The 13,313-nt window shown below is 44.1% G+C and overlaps 1 protein-coding gene across 1 annotated transcript in view; it reads right to left on the bottom strand.

Moving 5' to 3' along the window:
• Nucleotides 1-13,313, bottom strand: part of LOC115133203 (synapsin-3-like) — a 114,354-nt gene that overhangs the window by 87,116 nt on the left and 13,925 nt on the right. The window contains exon 3 of the mRNA XM_029666195.2: nt 6,334-6,391. Within this exon, the coding sequence (XP_029522055.2) occupies nt 6,334-6,391 (58 nt within the window). The remainder of the gene's footprint in view (nt 1-6,333; nt 6,392-13,313) is intronic.

The raw sequence follows: 13,313 nt of genomic DNA on the forward strand, positions 1-13,313 counted from the left end.
TGCTGAGACCAGATAAAACCAGAAGAGTGGGCTAGTTTCTGGCAACAACCAAAAACGCTCCACAACTCCTGCTATTGGCTGGCTGGGTGAGGCCCTATGTCATGGGACAGTTATGGATGAGAAATTTGTGTGACTGGGGAGAGTGCCCGGGACACGGGGCCGTTTGACAGTGCCATGGTTACCATCAGGGTAATAGATTCAGTTGTGTGTTAGAGCAGCTCTCACCCTGGGAAAGGAAAACAGGACACATGGGAACTGCCTTCTCTCCCCTTTAACTGCCCCCAGTGCACAAAATCTGCCTTCCTCTAACCGCCACTGCTATCGTCATTGAGGTCATTTAAAGGTGGATCTCTGTGTTGGCAGAACAATTGCAGTATTTCTAAAAATGTGCCAGGAGGCTGTAGTACAGTCGGATGCTGGTACCCAACATACCAAGTACTCCGGCCAGAAAGCCATCTTTCTAGGACTCTTCTCAGAGTGCCTAAATGTGACTCACACCAAATAATGGAAACAGTTGTCTACCACAACCTTTTAATAGTCGAGGAACAGGATCTGAAGTACTCCTGTCCTAAATGTTTTGTTGTTAAAACCCTACCCTGGCCTCAAGAAGAGTGTTCCAGGATTTAACTGATTAAAGTCTCTCAGGGCTCTGTAGTGTTCCATCCTTGTAGCGGTCTCGGGCAAATCTTATGCACGTGCACTCTAACTTGTGCACAAATTCCTCGACTAACCGGTGCCCCCGCACATTGTACCAGTACCCCCTGATTATATAGCCTCACTATTGTTATTTTACTGCTGCTCTTTATCTGTGACTTATTTTTTAGGTATTTTTTCCATTGTTGGTTAAGGCTTGTAAGTAAGCATTTTACTGTAAAGTCTATACCTGTTGTATTTGGGGCATGTGACAAGTACAATTTTATTTGAATTAGTGTATGAGAGTGTTTGTGTATTTTAAAGTCTATTAGGCCCTCTGAACAGCTGAGAGCACTCTGCCCAACTGTACCACACACACAGGGCCCCAGGACAAGTGGACAGCACATAACACACAGATATGCCCCCCTCATCTCCCCTTCTGGCCCTCACTAACATCACACAACGCTAATCTGAAATCTTGGGAGTATTTTTAGAATTCTGCTAATGGGTGTCATTGAGGTTCAGGTGCACAAGATGCCTTTCGCTATGGTCAGGTGACAAACGTGTAAACGAGAACTTTGGTGGTCTGGAGTAAAACCACATGCAAATCTAAAGAATTATCCCAACATTCATAGGGCGATAAGTGATTTTACTCGAACTCCGCCAGCTTCTGCTGGCAAAAAGCCTGTGATTGATATTGACATCTGCAACAGTTCTAGAACAATTCAGTTCTGTATGAGGTGTCATGCTCTTCGTACACAGGGTACTGATAAACAATCTCCTAGAACTGTGGCAAACCCTCTTTCACAGAAAGGATTCTCTGCTGACCCCTTCATGTCTGAGCTGCATTTAGCCTTAACCGCCTGCTCCTCCCCCCTACCATCCAATCATTAAAGGGCCCATTATATCTCCTGTAAAATAAACAGCCTGACCAGATCCCTCTCGATATATATACACACACAAAAGCAACAGTCAGAGTGGGAAACCTAAAATAGCTCCTGGTGATAAAAATAGATGTGGGGTAGGCAAAGGAAGGCACCCATCTTGTGGTTTCTTTTGGGTCCAAACACAGCCGTTTTTTCTACAGCAGAAATGACTTGTTTACTTGGACTAGATACACTTCACCTCATTTATCTGAACAACGTGTGCAGCATAGTAAGGCAGGAGTCTGAGGAGAGCAACAACCTTTCCATAATAGCGACCTTCGTATCGCCTATATAGGGCAGAGCTGCACTTGCTCAAGTTGGTCAAGAAAGGGCAGCAGGAGTCTTTGTACAGTTTGCCAGTGCTGAACATCAATCTTGTAACAACATCAACACAGATGCCCTGAACCTCTTGCCGGGGGGGGACGTGAGACAATTACTAAGGGTAAGGAAAAACAAGGTGGAGGGGAGCAGAGCAGGAATTCTGTCCTCACTGAGGTCATAGGCCTGGTGAGCAGATGTTTTCCATTCTGACCCGTCTAGAACTCGTTGGACGGTGGATGGGAACCAAGAGAAACAGGCTTTTATACAGTCGCAATCGAACCTCCCGGACGTTCTAATCACGTAATTTGCCCAATTACGTAAAATGTAATACTCCCCTCCTCTACTCATGAACAAGGGTTGTCGAGTACCAACATGCACCCAGTAGACGGCTATTATTCCATTTGGAATCATGTCTGTGACGTTAGTGTCGCATTGACGCAGATGAAGCAAGCAAGCAGCCTTGGGAAAAAACATCACTCACCGGGGAATAAAACTGAAAGTCATGATCGAGATCCTCAGCTTGGCACTGCTTAGACCCCAAGCAGAGAAAAGCAGCACACATCCAATAGACTTCAAAGAGAGACAAACGGGCACTGTGGGAGATCGGGGAAAAAACATAAGCCCTGTGTATACCCCTTTAGAGCACATCAGCAAACTGAACACACACAATATCTCCTAGCACAAGTGTGTAGAGGATAAGAGTGGGCACAGTGAAAAAGTGCTGGGTATCTTGGAGCACTTACTGAGAGATTGATAAGACTCCTAGAGGGTAAGTCAATGAGGATCTGGGCAGCAGCTCAAGGCAGATCTGTGCCAAATGAAAACCCTGGGAACGAGTTCAGTTGGATGTGCCTGGCATGAGGCAGGATACCTGTGGTACCTAGGGCAACATCTGGCATGAGGCAGGATACCCGTGGTACCTAGGGCAACATCTGGCATGAGGCAGGATACCTGTGGTACCTAGGGCAACATCTGGCATGAGGCAGGATACCTGTGGTACCTAGGGCAACATCTGGCATGAGGCAGGATACCTGTGGTACCTAGGGCAACATCTGGCATGAGGCAGGATACCTGTGGTACCTAGGGCAACATCTGGCCTCAAGAAGGTCTAGCAAATCAGACAACATCTTTTTACTTACTGAACTTGCAGCTTGGAAAACTGACATGGGGGGGAGATTTGTTCACACGCTAGAAGATGCTCATTCTTATGGAACTTGTGAAATTTAGGGAGCACAATGATGCATTTGATTAATGTTAGGTGGGACCAAACTTGCAATAGATGCACTGCTCTCAGTTCTATTCATGCAACCCAGTGAAACATGAGCGTGAAGAGTATATGCAAGGACTATTCAGGCACAAGGTGACACCGATATAGAGCTTAGCTATAAGCTGAATATGAAAAAGGCCCAGAGCTCTGTAATCTGCATAGTGTAATGTAGTGTGTTGAAGACATTTTGTAATCTGTGTTTAAGTGTTTTATACATGTCAAGGCTTCAAGAAAGTAAACCTTCAAAGCAGGGCCTCGGCCGTGTGGAGGAGTGATTTATGACAACATGCTCACAACTGAAATATTGTAATGGGGTTGGGGAAAGGGACATATCAAGAGAGATATCTATATCTCTATCTATCTCTATCTATACATCTATATATATATCTATATATACACACAAATTTGTGCCCACCCCTTCAAATGAGTGGATTCTGCTATTTCCGCCACACACGTTGCTGACAAGTATAAGAATCGAGCACACAGCCATGTCATCTCCATAACCAAACATAGGCAGTAGAATGGCCTTACTGACGAGCTCAATGACTTTCAACGTGGCACCGTCATAGGATGCAACCTTTTCAACAAATCAGTTAGTCAAATTTCTGCCCTGCTAGATCTGCCCCGGTCAACTGTAAGTGCTGTTATTGTGAAGTGGAAACATGTAGGAGGAACAACGGCTCAGCTGCGAAGTGGTAGGCCACACAAACACAGAATGGGACCACAGTGTGCTGAAGTGCGTAAAAATGTGTCTCTCCTCAGTTGCAACAGTCACTACGGAGTTCCAAACTGCCTGTGGAAGCAATGTCAGCACAATAAAGCTCGCCGCAAATGGACTCTGGAGTAGTGGAAACGCGTTGTCTGGAGTATGAATCACACTTCACCATCTGGCAGTCCGACGGACGAATCTGGGTTTTGTGGATGCCAAAATAACACTACCTGCCTCAATGCATAGTGCCAACTGTAAAGTTTGGTGGAGGAGGAATAATGGTCTGGGGCAGTTAAGGTTTAGGTTGGCCCCTTAGTTCCAGTGAAGGGAAATATTAAAGCTACAGCATACAATGCCATTCTAGACGATTCTGTGCTTCCAACTTTGCGGCAACAGGTCAGGGAAGGCCCTTTCCTGTTTCAGCATGACAATGCCCCAGTGCACAAAGAGAGGTCCATACAGAAATGGTTTGTCGAGATCGGTGTGGAAGAACCCTGACCTCAACTCCATCGAACACCTGCGGGATCAATTGGAAAGCCGACTGCAAGTCAGGCCTAATCTCTCAACATCAGTGCCCGACCTCACTAATGCTCGCGGCTGAACGGAAGCAAGTCCCCGCAGCAATGTTCCAACATCTAGTGGAAAGCCTTCCCAGAAGAGTGGAGGCTGTTATAGCAAAGGGTGGACAAACTCCATATTAATGCCCATGAGTTTGGAATGAGATGTTCGACAAGCAGGTGTTCACATACTTTTGTTCATGTAGTGTACCAGACCTCAATAGGCCTCTCCCTCCTTCTCTCCCTCAGCTATCAGACGCTGCTATGGGTAGCCTGTACACTGCCTGTGCCTCAGACTGGCACCTTATATGGCAGCAGCTGGGTGAAGAGCAGGAGAGAGCTAGCTAGGTTGGCGTTGGGCACAAGTTGAGTTCAGAGCAGAGTGAGACAGCACTGCAGAGCTAAGCTAAGGATGCAGGAAAGGGAGGAAAAGAGCGAGAGAGCAAGGTGGCTCTGTTTTTAACTGTTGTTTTCAAAAAAAAAAAGGGCTCATCATCCCATCACATTGATCCAACTTTTCACACAGGGATTGGGTTTCCTTCATCCTTGAGCTTTATGTTAGATGTACTACAAACAACCGGCGAGGGGTCCGGCTGGGCTGTGTAGGGCGGGAAGGTTGGAGGCAGTGGGCAAATAGCATCAGACTTGTTACCCTGCGAGGAGGACTTCTGGGAAACAGCAGAGGGTCTGGCAAAAAGAACAAGGGTTGTTGGGGCTGGGGGGCTTGAGGGTGCGCCCCCCCCATAGCGGTCCCGTCACTCTTGATTTAAGGGTCCTAATTAAGAGCCGCCACATGTTTTTATTTGGGTTTGCTCTCAGCAACGCCACAAACTGCTACAAAAAAGCAGAGCCCCCATATTTCACATCTCTTTAAAAAAAAAAAACATGATTTTAACTCAGAACTCCAAGCCCCACTAGTCCGGCTACAGTCTCAATATTACCGAGAATGAGATGTGAAAACAACAGAGTGTTGAGCAAACAGACAGCGTATAAAGTCCCTGGTCTGGTCTTTTGTAATTCGCTTTTTCCTTCTCCAAATAAATCCCACCACTTAATTTCAAAGACATCGACTCCGGTCTGCCCAATCGCTTGCGGATGTATGGCCAAAATTTTAAGAGGGAAATTAGATGTTATCTACCCACTGAAAATACTATGTCTAAACAGTTGCGTATTTTTGCATATACATTGGCACTGACGGCATATTTTCATATATATTTATATATTCTTTTATATAAATGCCATTAAAAAACTGCCGTTTTTGTGCTACAGGGTTATGAACTGGTTACTTCAGGGGATAGTTGGTCTGACAAAACATTTGTAAAAGAGCTACCTGATGGGAGAATCAGAGAAATCATTAGGATGTTTTAACACAGTGCAGAATGAAATCAATCAAACTACGGTCATTGCTAGCTTCTGATTAAAATAAAAAGCGTTGACTCAGAACTGTAAGGGACTGCTTCTGACACGAGTCCAATAAACATTAAATCCTCCCTGCATGTAATCCAATGCTGAGAAGACGAGTACATAAAAATACATTCCATCAGGCAGCCAAGTACATACTGTACACACACACACACACACACACACACACACACACACACACAGAGCATGCAAACATGATAACAGGCTAACTGGGGCATGGGAGTAAAAAGGCCTTGTACTTAGTGTCTAATAAGTATGTAATACCTGCTGCTACCCAGCTGTTAAAGCTCTCACATGCTATCCTAATGGTTCTTGAATAAACAGCTTGGATTCCTAGTGGATGATGGGGTAAAAAAAAAATAAAAATTGTGAAAGATGTGGGTCAAGTCAGTCACCCAGGAGGGGAATCAGCTGAGCTAACATAACCCAATCCCTCATCTGAGCCATCTCCAGCCACATGGAGAAGTCATCAGTCCCTGCAGCTCTAACGCCACCAACCTGCTCCACCAGGATGTCGTACTCCCCGTTCAACTTCTTCCCTCGGAAATACTTGGCCCTGTGAGGAAAGAAATGGGAGAAACACTAATGAGACAAGATCACAACTTTCAGAGCTTATAACCTTTCACCACACAGTAGCCTAGGTGAGTTTCTAGACAGGAAAAGATTCTCTACAGGCTTGATATGACCCGTGTAGAGACGACTAGAAAAATAGCTTCTCCAGTATCACCTAAATTCTGTATAATTAGAAAAAGGTATCCGTTGTAGTGGCCACCTGTGTATACCATTACTTTTTTTTCACCAACAGAGAAAAGTATGTAGTCACAACAGTATGCAGTCAAAACAACCTCAGAATAATCTGTTCATTTGAAGGTGAACGGAAAGGCTCTGGAGCAACGAACCACCCTTGCTGTCTCTGCCTGGCCGGTTCCCCTCTTTCCACTGGGATTCTCTGCCTCTAACCCTATTACAGGGGCTGAGTCACTGGCTTACTGGTGCTCTTTCATGCCGTCCCTAGGAGGGGTGCGTCACTTGAGTGTGTTGAGTCACTGATGTGATCTTCCTGTCTGGGTTGGCGCCCCCCCTTGGGTTGTGCCGGAGATCTTTGTGGGCTATACCCGGCCTCGTCTCAGGATGGTAAGTTGGTGGTTGAAGATATCCCTCTAGTGGTGTGGGGTAGAGGTCGACCGATTATGATTTTTCGACGCCGATACAGATTATTGGAGGACCAAAAAAGCCGATACCGATTAAAAATCGTCCGATTTGTTTATTTTTATTTAATTGTAATAATGACAATTACAACAATACTGAATTAACACTTATTTTAACTGAATATAAAACATCAATAAAATCAATTTTGCCTCAAATAAATAATTAAACATTCAATTTGGTTTAAATAGTGCAAGAACAAAGTATTGGAGAATAAAGTAATATGTGCCATGTAAAAAAGCTAACGTTTAAGTTCCTTGCTCAGAACACATGAAAGGTGGTGGTTCCTTTTGACATGAGACTTCAATATCCCAAGGTAAGAGGTTTTAGGTTGTTAATATAGTATTTATAGGACTATTTCTCTATACCATTTGTATTTTATATATCTTTGACTATTGAATGTTCTTATAGGCACTATAGTATTGCCAGTGTAATTCCTGAGGTGCTGACTTGCTGCACCCTCGACAACTACTGTGATTATTATTATTTGACCCTGCTGGTCATTTATGAACATTTGAACATCTTGGCCATGTTCTGTTATAATCTCCACCCGGCACAGCCAGAAGCCTGGTTCCTCTAGGTTTCTTCCTAGGTTTTGGCCTTTCTAGGGAGTTTTTCCTAGCCACCTGCGTTTCTTGCTGTTTGAGGTTTTAGGCTGAGTTTCTGTACAGCACTTTGAGATATCAGCTGATGTACAAAGGGCTATATAAATAAATTTGATTTGATTGAGGAAGGCTGAAACGTCAAGTTTTCCAATATAGCTTGAGACCATTGACATATTTGTTTCCATGATTACAGCATTGTGGTCCTTGTATAGTACCATACAAGCAAACTTTCCCAGACTAAAAACCGGCTGAGCATCATAATCAGTCAGAACATCATCTCTGCCACCTATTAAGGCACCTCATCAAGAAACAGCGAGCGGGGAAAAGGGAGGCGGATCTCAAATCAAAAGTATATTACAGATATAACTCAATGCCCCTGAATAGGACTCAATGTCCCTGTACACAAACAGTAACAGTGGTGCCCTTTTTCTGTCTGAAAACATAATTTCCTGTTCCTAACCGTGACATCCTTACAGGCCAGGCATCAGGCTTCACCGGCATCATCAACCACCATAGGCAGGAAACCTGATGACACTTTTAGACAGCCTTGAAACAAACACACACCCACAAAAACACAAGGAACAAACGAGGCAGAAACCGACGGGGATGGTGTCACTTCAAAAAGCGAAGGGGGTGGACATTCACATTAATCTGGACATTTCAGATATACTACCTCTCGTGCACACTTTCGGGCGTTAAGAGCTTTATGTTTATAGCTTGTGTCTTTGCCAACACTCTGTGGGTCCAGCCGGTGAACTCTCAACCCTAGCAGGCCTGGGCCGGTTATCAATCTGTCAAGGGCTACATGCTAGCTGTTGGTGTGTGTGTGCACGCGCTCGCTCAGGCTGTTAAGGATTTAGAGTAACTGCCTCTAAACTTCTCTTTGGGATAGCACATTTTCTGTTCTCACACATTTTTCTCTTGGTGTCTTTTCAGTGACAGAAAAAAAAAGTCATCCAAGCTTCTCGCATTCGTTCCGGGCTCTTTCTACTAATCACTTCTTGCATGGCTGGCCCAAGAACAAATTACTTGGAAGGACATTTAATTCCCATAGTGGGGTTTAAAAAATAAAAATCCATTTTAAAGGACCACCTGTGTGCGCGCACGTTGCACAATTATTATTATTTTTTAAATAAAATTAAAAATAGAACCTCTGGGCCTCGATAGACCCGCTTCAAGCTAATGAGCAGTCATTATGGCTGCAACATTTTAACAGTGTGATTAATACATTTTCTATATGGAAAAATCACTTCTTGGGTAACAGAATACCATTTTTATATATGTTTGTTACTGTTGGACAGGTCTCAAACCTTTTCTAGCACAAGAGCTACTTTTAAAATGATGAAACATGTTCAGAGTAACTCAGAATATTTCATAAGCACTTTGTATTTTCCTGAATTCCATTTTCCTTGGTTTGGGATTTTTTTTCTCCAGATTTTCACTCTAATATTAACAATGATTTCTTAGAGAATCAATGAAATTGGAGCTTCAGAGTCCATTTCAATGCTTAAATTACAGAAGAAATAATGTTAGGGCGGGGAAAAAACAAAACATATTTTTTTGTGTAACACCCCTTTGTTTGTGCATTTTGTGAGATGTTTGTGTTGCTGTATATGTCATGACAGAGCTCGCGAAACAAACACCAATCCGATTGATACAAATAATCGTTATATAATTCTGCCAGGTAAATTTACGGCATCATTAACGCTAACTGGCTAAGTGACTGAGACAAACACACACACCAGACACACAGGGGCAACATTGCTGGAAATGAATTGTGTTACGTTTAGTTCAAATTGCCTTAAACTAACTAGGGATAATGTCAAAATGGATTCAATTGGATAGTAGCCAGGAGCTTAAGGTGTCTGACACTCAGTTTGCGGTTGAGTTCTCATTCCCAGCCCAAATCAGACGGGGCCTGACCGCCCGGCCTTATACATGATAATAATAAAAACGCTTGATTTTATTTAAAAAAAGGCATGTATGACTTGACTCCTATGCTGTGTAATGGTATGATATGAATGATTGTCGTAAATCAGCACGATGGCGCTGCTTTTTTCAGAAATATTTGGTGAGCTACTTATAGCTGGGCTAATAGCTATTGGGTGCTTGCGATGAACCCATTGGAGACCACTGCTATTAAAAAAAACATTCAACACTCTTAGACTGCATTTGTTACAACTAGGAAACAGAAAGCATGTGCTGGGACGTGGTAACAGCTTCTTTCTATAACGAAATACCCCAAACCACCAAGACGCTTAGTCAAATAATGAAAACATCAGTAGCCTAAACATGCGCCATGTGTGCTTGATAACTACTGAAAATCAGCACAAAAGCAATAATGGCATCATAATTAATATAAGGCTCGATATGACAGAAGTCAAAAACAGTAAATTGTCAGCTCATTAGAGCATGTCCATGTCACAAACAAGGAAAGCTGGCAAATGCGTTGCGAATGTTTTTTACTTGAGATGTAAGGGCCTGGTCTCTCAATGATGACATTTTGAGCTGATAAGTCGGCCAGTAGCATTGTCGTCTGCTTGTTCAAGCCAAACGAGGCCGTCCCTCTCTCCTGTTTCACTTGGTGGTGGCGCAGGCATCTGCTTAGTGTGCACTGTTCTGGCTTTTTTTGCGCTTAGACCTCAGAGGTGCAGGTTCAGGCGGAGGCTCAGAATCAGAAGAATAATCAGAGATGCTGTGATTAATTTCTTCCCCGCCATCAGAGTCAGATTTTGTAGCAATGCTAATGCAGCATGTGCATCCATTCATCTTAGTCTTCTTGCCATTTGAAGATGACGCACGCTCTCACTGTGTACTCCAAGTAGGCCAGAGTAGACAGCTTGGATTCGGTGTACTGATATAGCGCACATACCATTTTGAGATTAGAATAGATCAAAACAATATAAATGCCCATCCTGTTCCTCATTTATAAATTGGTGATTACATAATTATCTTTAGCTTCCCCTCACTCATCAACTCACCCATTCCCTGCCTTTCTCCCCCATGATACTTTACTTCATTTATTTCATGTTGTTATATCTGTTCAATTGGTTGTTTTGGTATAGTTTAGGTTCAGTTGAGGCAATTATCAGGGTGATTATCAACTGGGCATGGCCCCTTCAACTATCAGGAGAAGAAACTCTCACCGGAGAAAGCATCCGAATGAGCTTAACAGCACCCCTCTGTCTTACTATATATAGCCCATGTATCTGATGCTGTCTGGGTAAAAAGATGACATGCCATACTATTTTGTTTGTCCAGACAGCATCAGATACACAACGAGAAAGAGAGGAGCTGTTGTTTCGCTCACTCCGCTTATTTATAAATCAGAGATTGATGAGTCTTTTGGTTAAGAAAAATACCTACAAAAATAACAAATAAATGTAACAAATAATTAAAGAGCAGCAGTAAAATAAAGATAGCGAGGCTATATACAGGGGGTACCGGTAAGAATTCCCCATATCCCTGCTTTCCATATGCTGCTTTACAGTAACAGACGCAAATGGGGTTAATCTCATCACCGATCTTCTTAAGGTTTTCCAGCTGTTGACTATAAGATCCATGGTTATACTTCCTTGTCATTTAGTTAGCGGTGAACCTTTGAAAAAGTCTGACCAATGCTCTGTCACCCAGGGCCACACTTACCTTCACCATGACAGTAGTAGAGCATGAGAAATTAAGCAAGACCAGGAGGCTTGCGTATGTACTAAGAATTACATGTTTTCAAGCCAAGGAATTCATTGCGCAACTTGTCATCACTTCAAATGATCAATTAAATGTACAGTCAGTTGGACTTTAAAAAGTTGTGAGGTGAGCAGCCCATCGCATGGTTCCAAGAGTAGACACCCAGACAGGATTTGGCCCATGTTCTCCCCAAACACTCACTCTTACAGTCACACACCCATTGCAAAAACATAATGCAGAGGAATCCAGAATCTTTACCATGACACTTACCATGCATTAGTCTCCCATAAAGCCAAAGTGAGTAATGTACACTGCTCAAAAAATAAAGGGAACACTTAAAACACAATGTAACTCCAAGTCAATCACACTTCTGTGAAATCAAACTGTCCACTTAGGAAGCAACACTGATTGACAATAAATGTCACATGCTGTTGTGCAAATGGAATAGACAACAGGTGGAAATTATAGGCAATTAGCAAGACACCCCCAATAAAGGAGTGGTTCTGCAGGTGGTGACCAAAGACCACTTCTTAGTTCCTATGCTTCCTGGCTGATGTTTTGGTCACTTTTGAATGCTGGCGGTGCTTTCACTCTAGTGGTAGCATGAGACGGAGTCTACAACCCACACAAGTGGCTCAGGTAGTGCAGCTTATCCAGGATGGCACATCAATGCGAGCTGTGGCAAGAAGGTTTGCTGTGTCTGTCAGCGTAGTGTCCAGAGCATGGAGGCGCTACCAGGAGACAGGACAGTACATCAGGAGACGTGGAGGAGGCCATAGGAGGGCAACAACCCAGCAGCAGGACCACTACCTCCACCTTTGTGCAAGGAGGAGCAGGAGGAGCACTGCCAGAGCCCTGCAAAATGACCTCCAGCAGGCCACAAATGTGCATGTATCTGCTCAAAGGTTCAGAAACAGACTCCATGAGGGTGGTATGAGGGCCCGACGTCTACAGGTGGGGGTTGTGCTTACAGCCCAACACCGTGCAGGACGTTTGGCATTTGCCAGAGAACACCAAGACTGGCAAATTCGCCACTGGCGCCCTGTGCTCTTCACAGATGAAAGCAGGTTCACACTGAGCACATGTGACAGACGTGACAGAGTCTGGAGATGCCGCGGAGAACGTTCTGCTGCCTGCAACATCCTCCAGCATGACCGGTTTGGCGGTGGGTCAGTCATGGTGTGGGGTGGCATTTCTTTGGGGGGGGCAGCACAGCCCTCCATGTGCTCGCCAGAGGTAGCCCGACTGCCATTAGGTACCGAGATGAGATCCTCAGACCCCTTGTGAGACCATATGCTGGTGCGGTTGGCCCTGGGTTCCTCCTAATACAACCTCATGTGGCTGGAGTGTGTCAGCAGTTCCTGCAAGAGGAAGGCATTGATGCTATCGACTGGCCCGCCCGTTCCCCAGACCTGAATCCAATTGAACACATCTGGGACATCATGTCTCGCTCCATCCACCAACGCCTCGTTGCACCACAGACTGTCCAGGATTTGGCGGATGCTTTAGTCCAGGTCTGGGAGGAGATCCCTCAGGAGACCATCCGCCACCTCATCAGTAGCATGCCCAGGCGTTGTAGGGAGGTCATACAGGCACGTGGAGGCCACACACACTACTGAGCCTCATTTTGACTTGTTTTAAGGACATTACATCAAAGTTGGATCAGCCTGTAGTGTGGTTTTCCACTTTAATTTTGTGTGATTCCAAATCCAGACCTCCATGGGTTGATAAATTTGATTTCCATTGATAATGTGTGTGATTCTGTTGTCAGCACATTCAACTATGTGAATAAAAAAGTATTTAATAAGAATATTTCATTCATTCAGAGCTAGGATGTGTTATTTTAGTGTTCCCTTTATTTTTTTGAGCAGTGTATTTTGACAGACGAAATCTGAAATTTGTCCTTCATTCTTACAAGTCAACATGGGTTATGCTATATGACAATAAGAACTCACAGCCAGATTTTTCCCACAGCCATCACAA

The sequence above is a fragment of the Oncorhynchus nerka genome, linkage group LG8 (assembly GCF_034236695.1).
Source record: "Oncorhynchus nerka isolate Pitt River linkage group LG8, Oner_Uvic_2.0, whole genome shotgun sequence".
NCBI lineage: Eukaryota > Metazoa > Chordata > Actinopteri > Salmoniformes > Salmonidae > Oncorhynchus > Oncorhynchus nerka.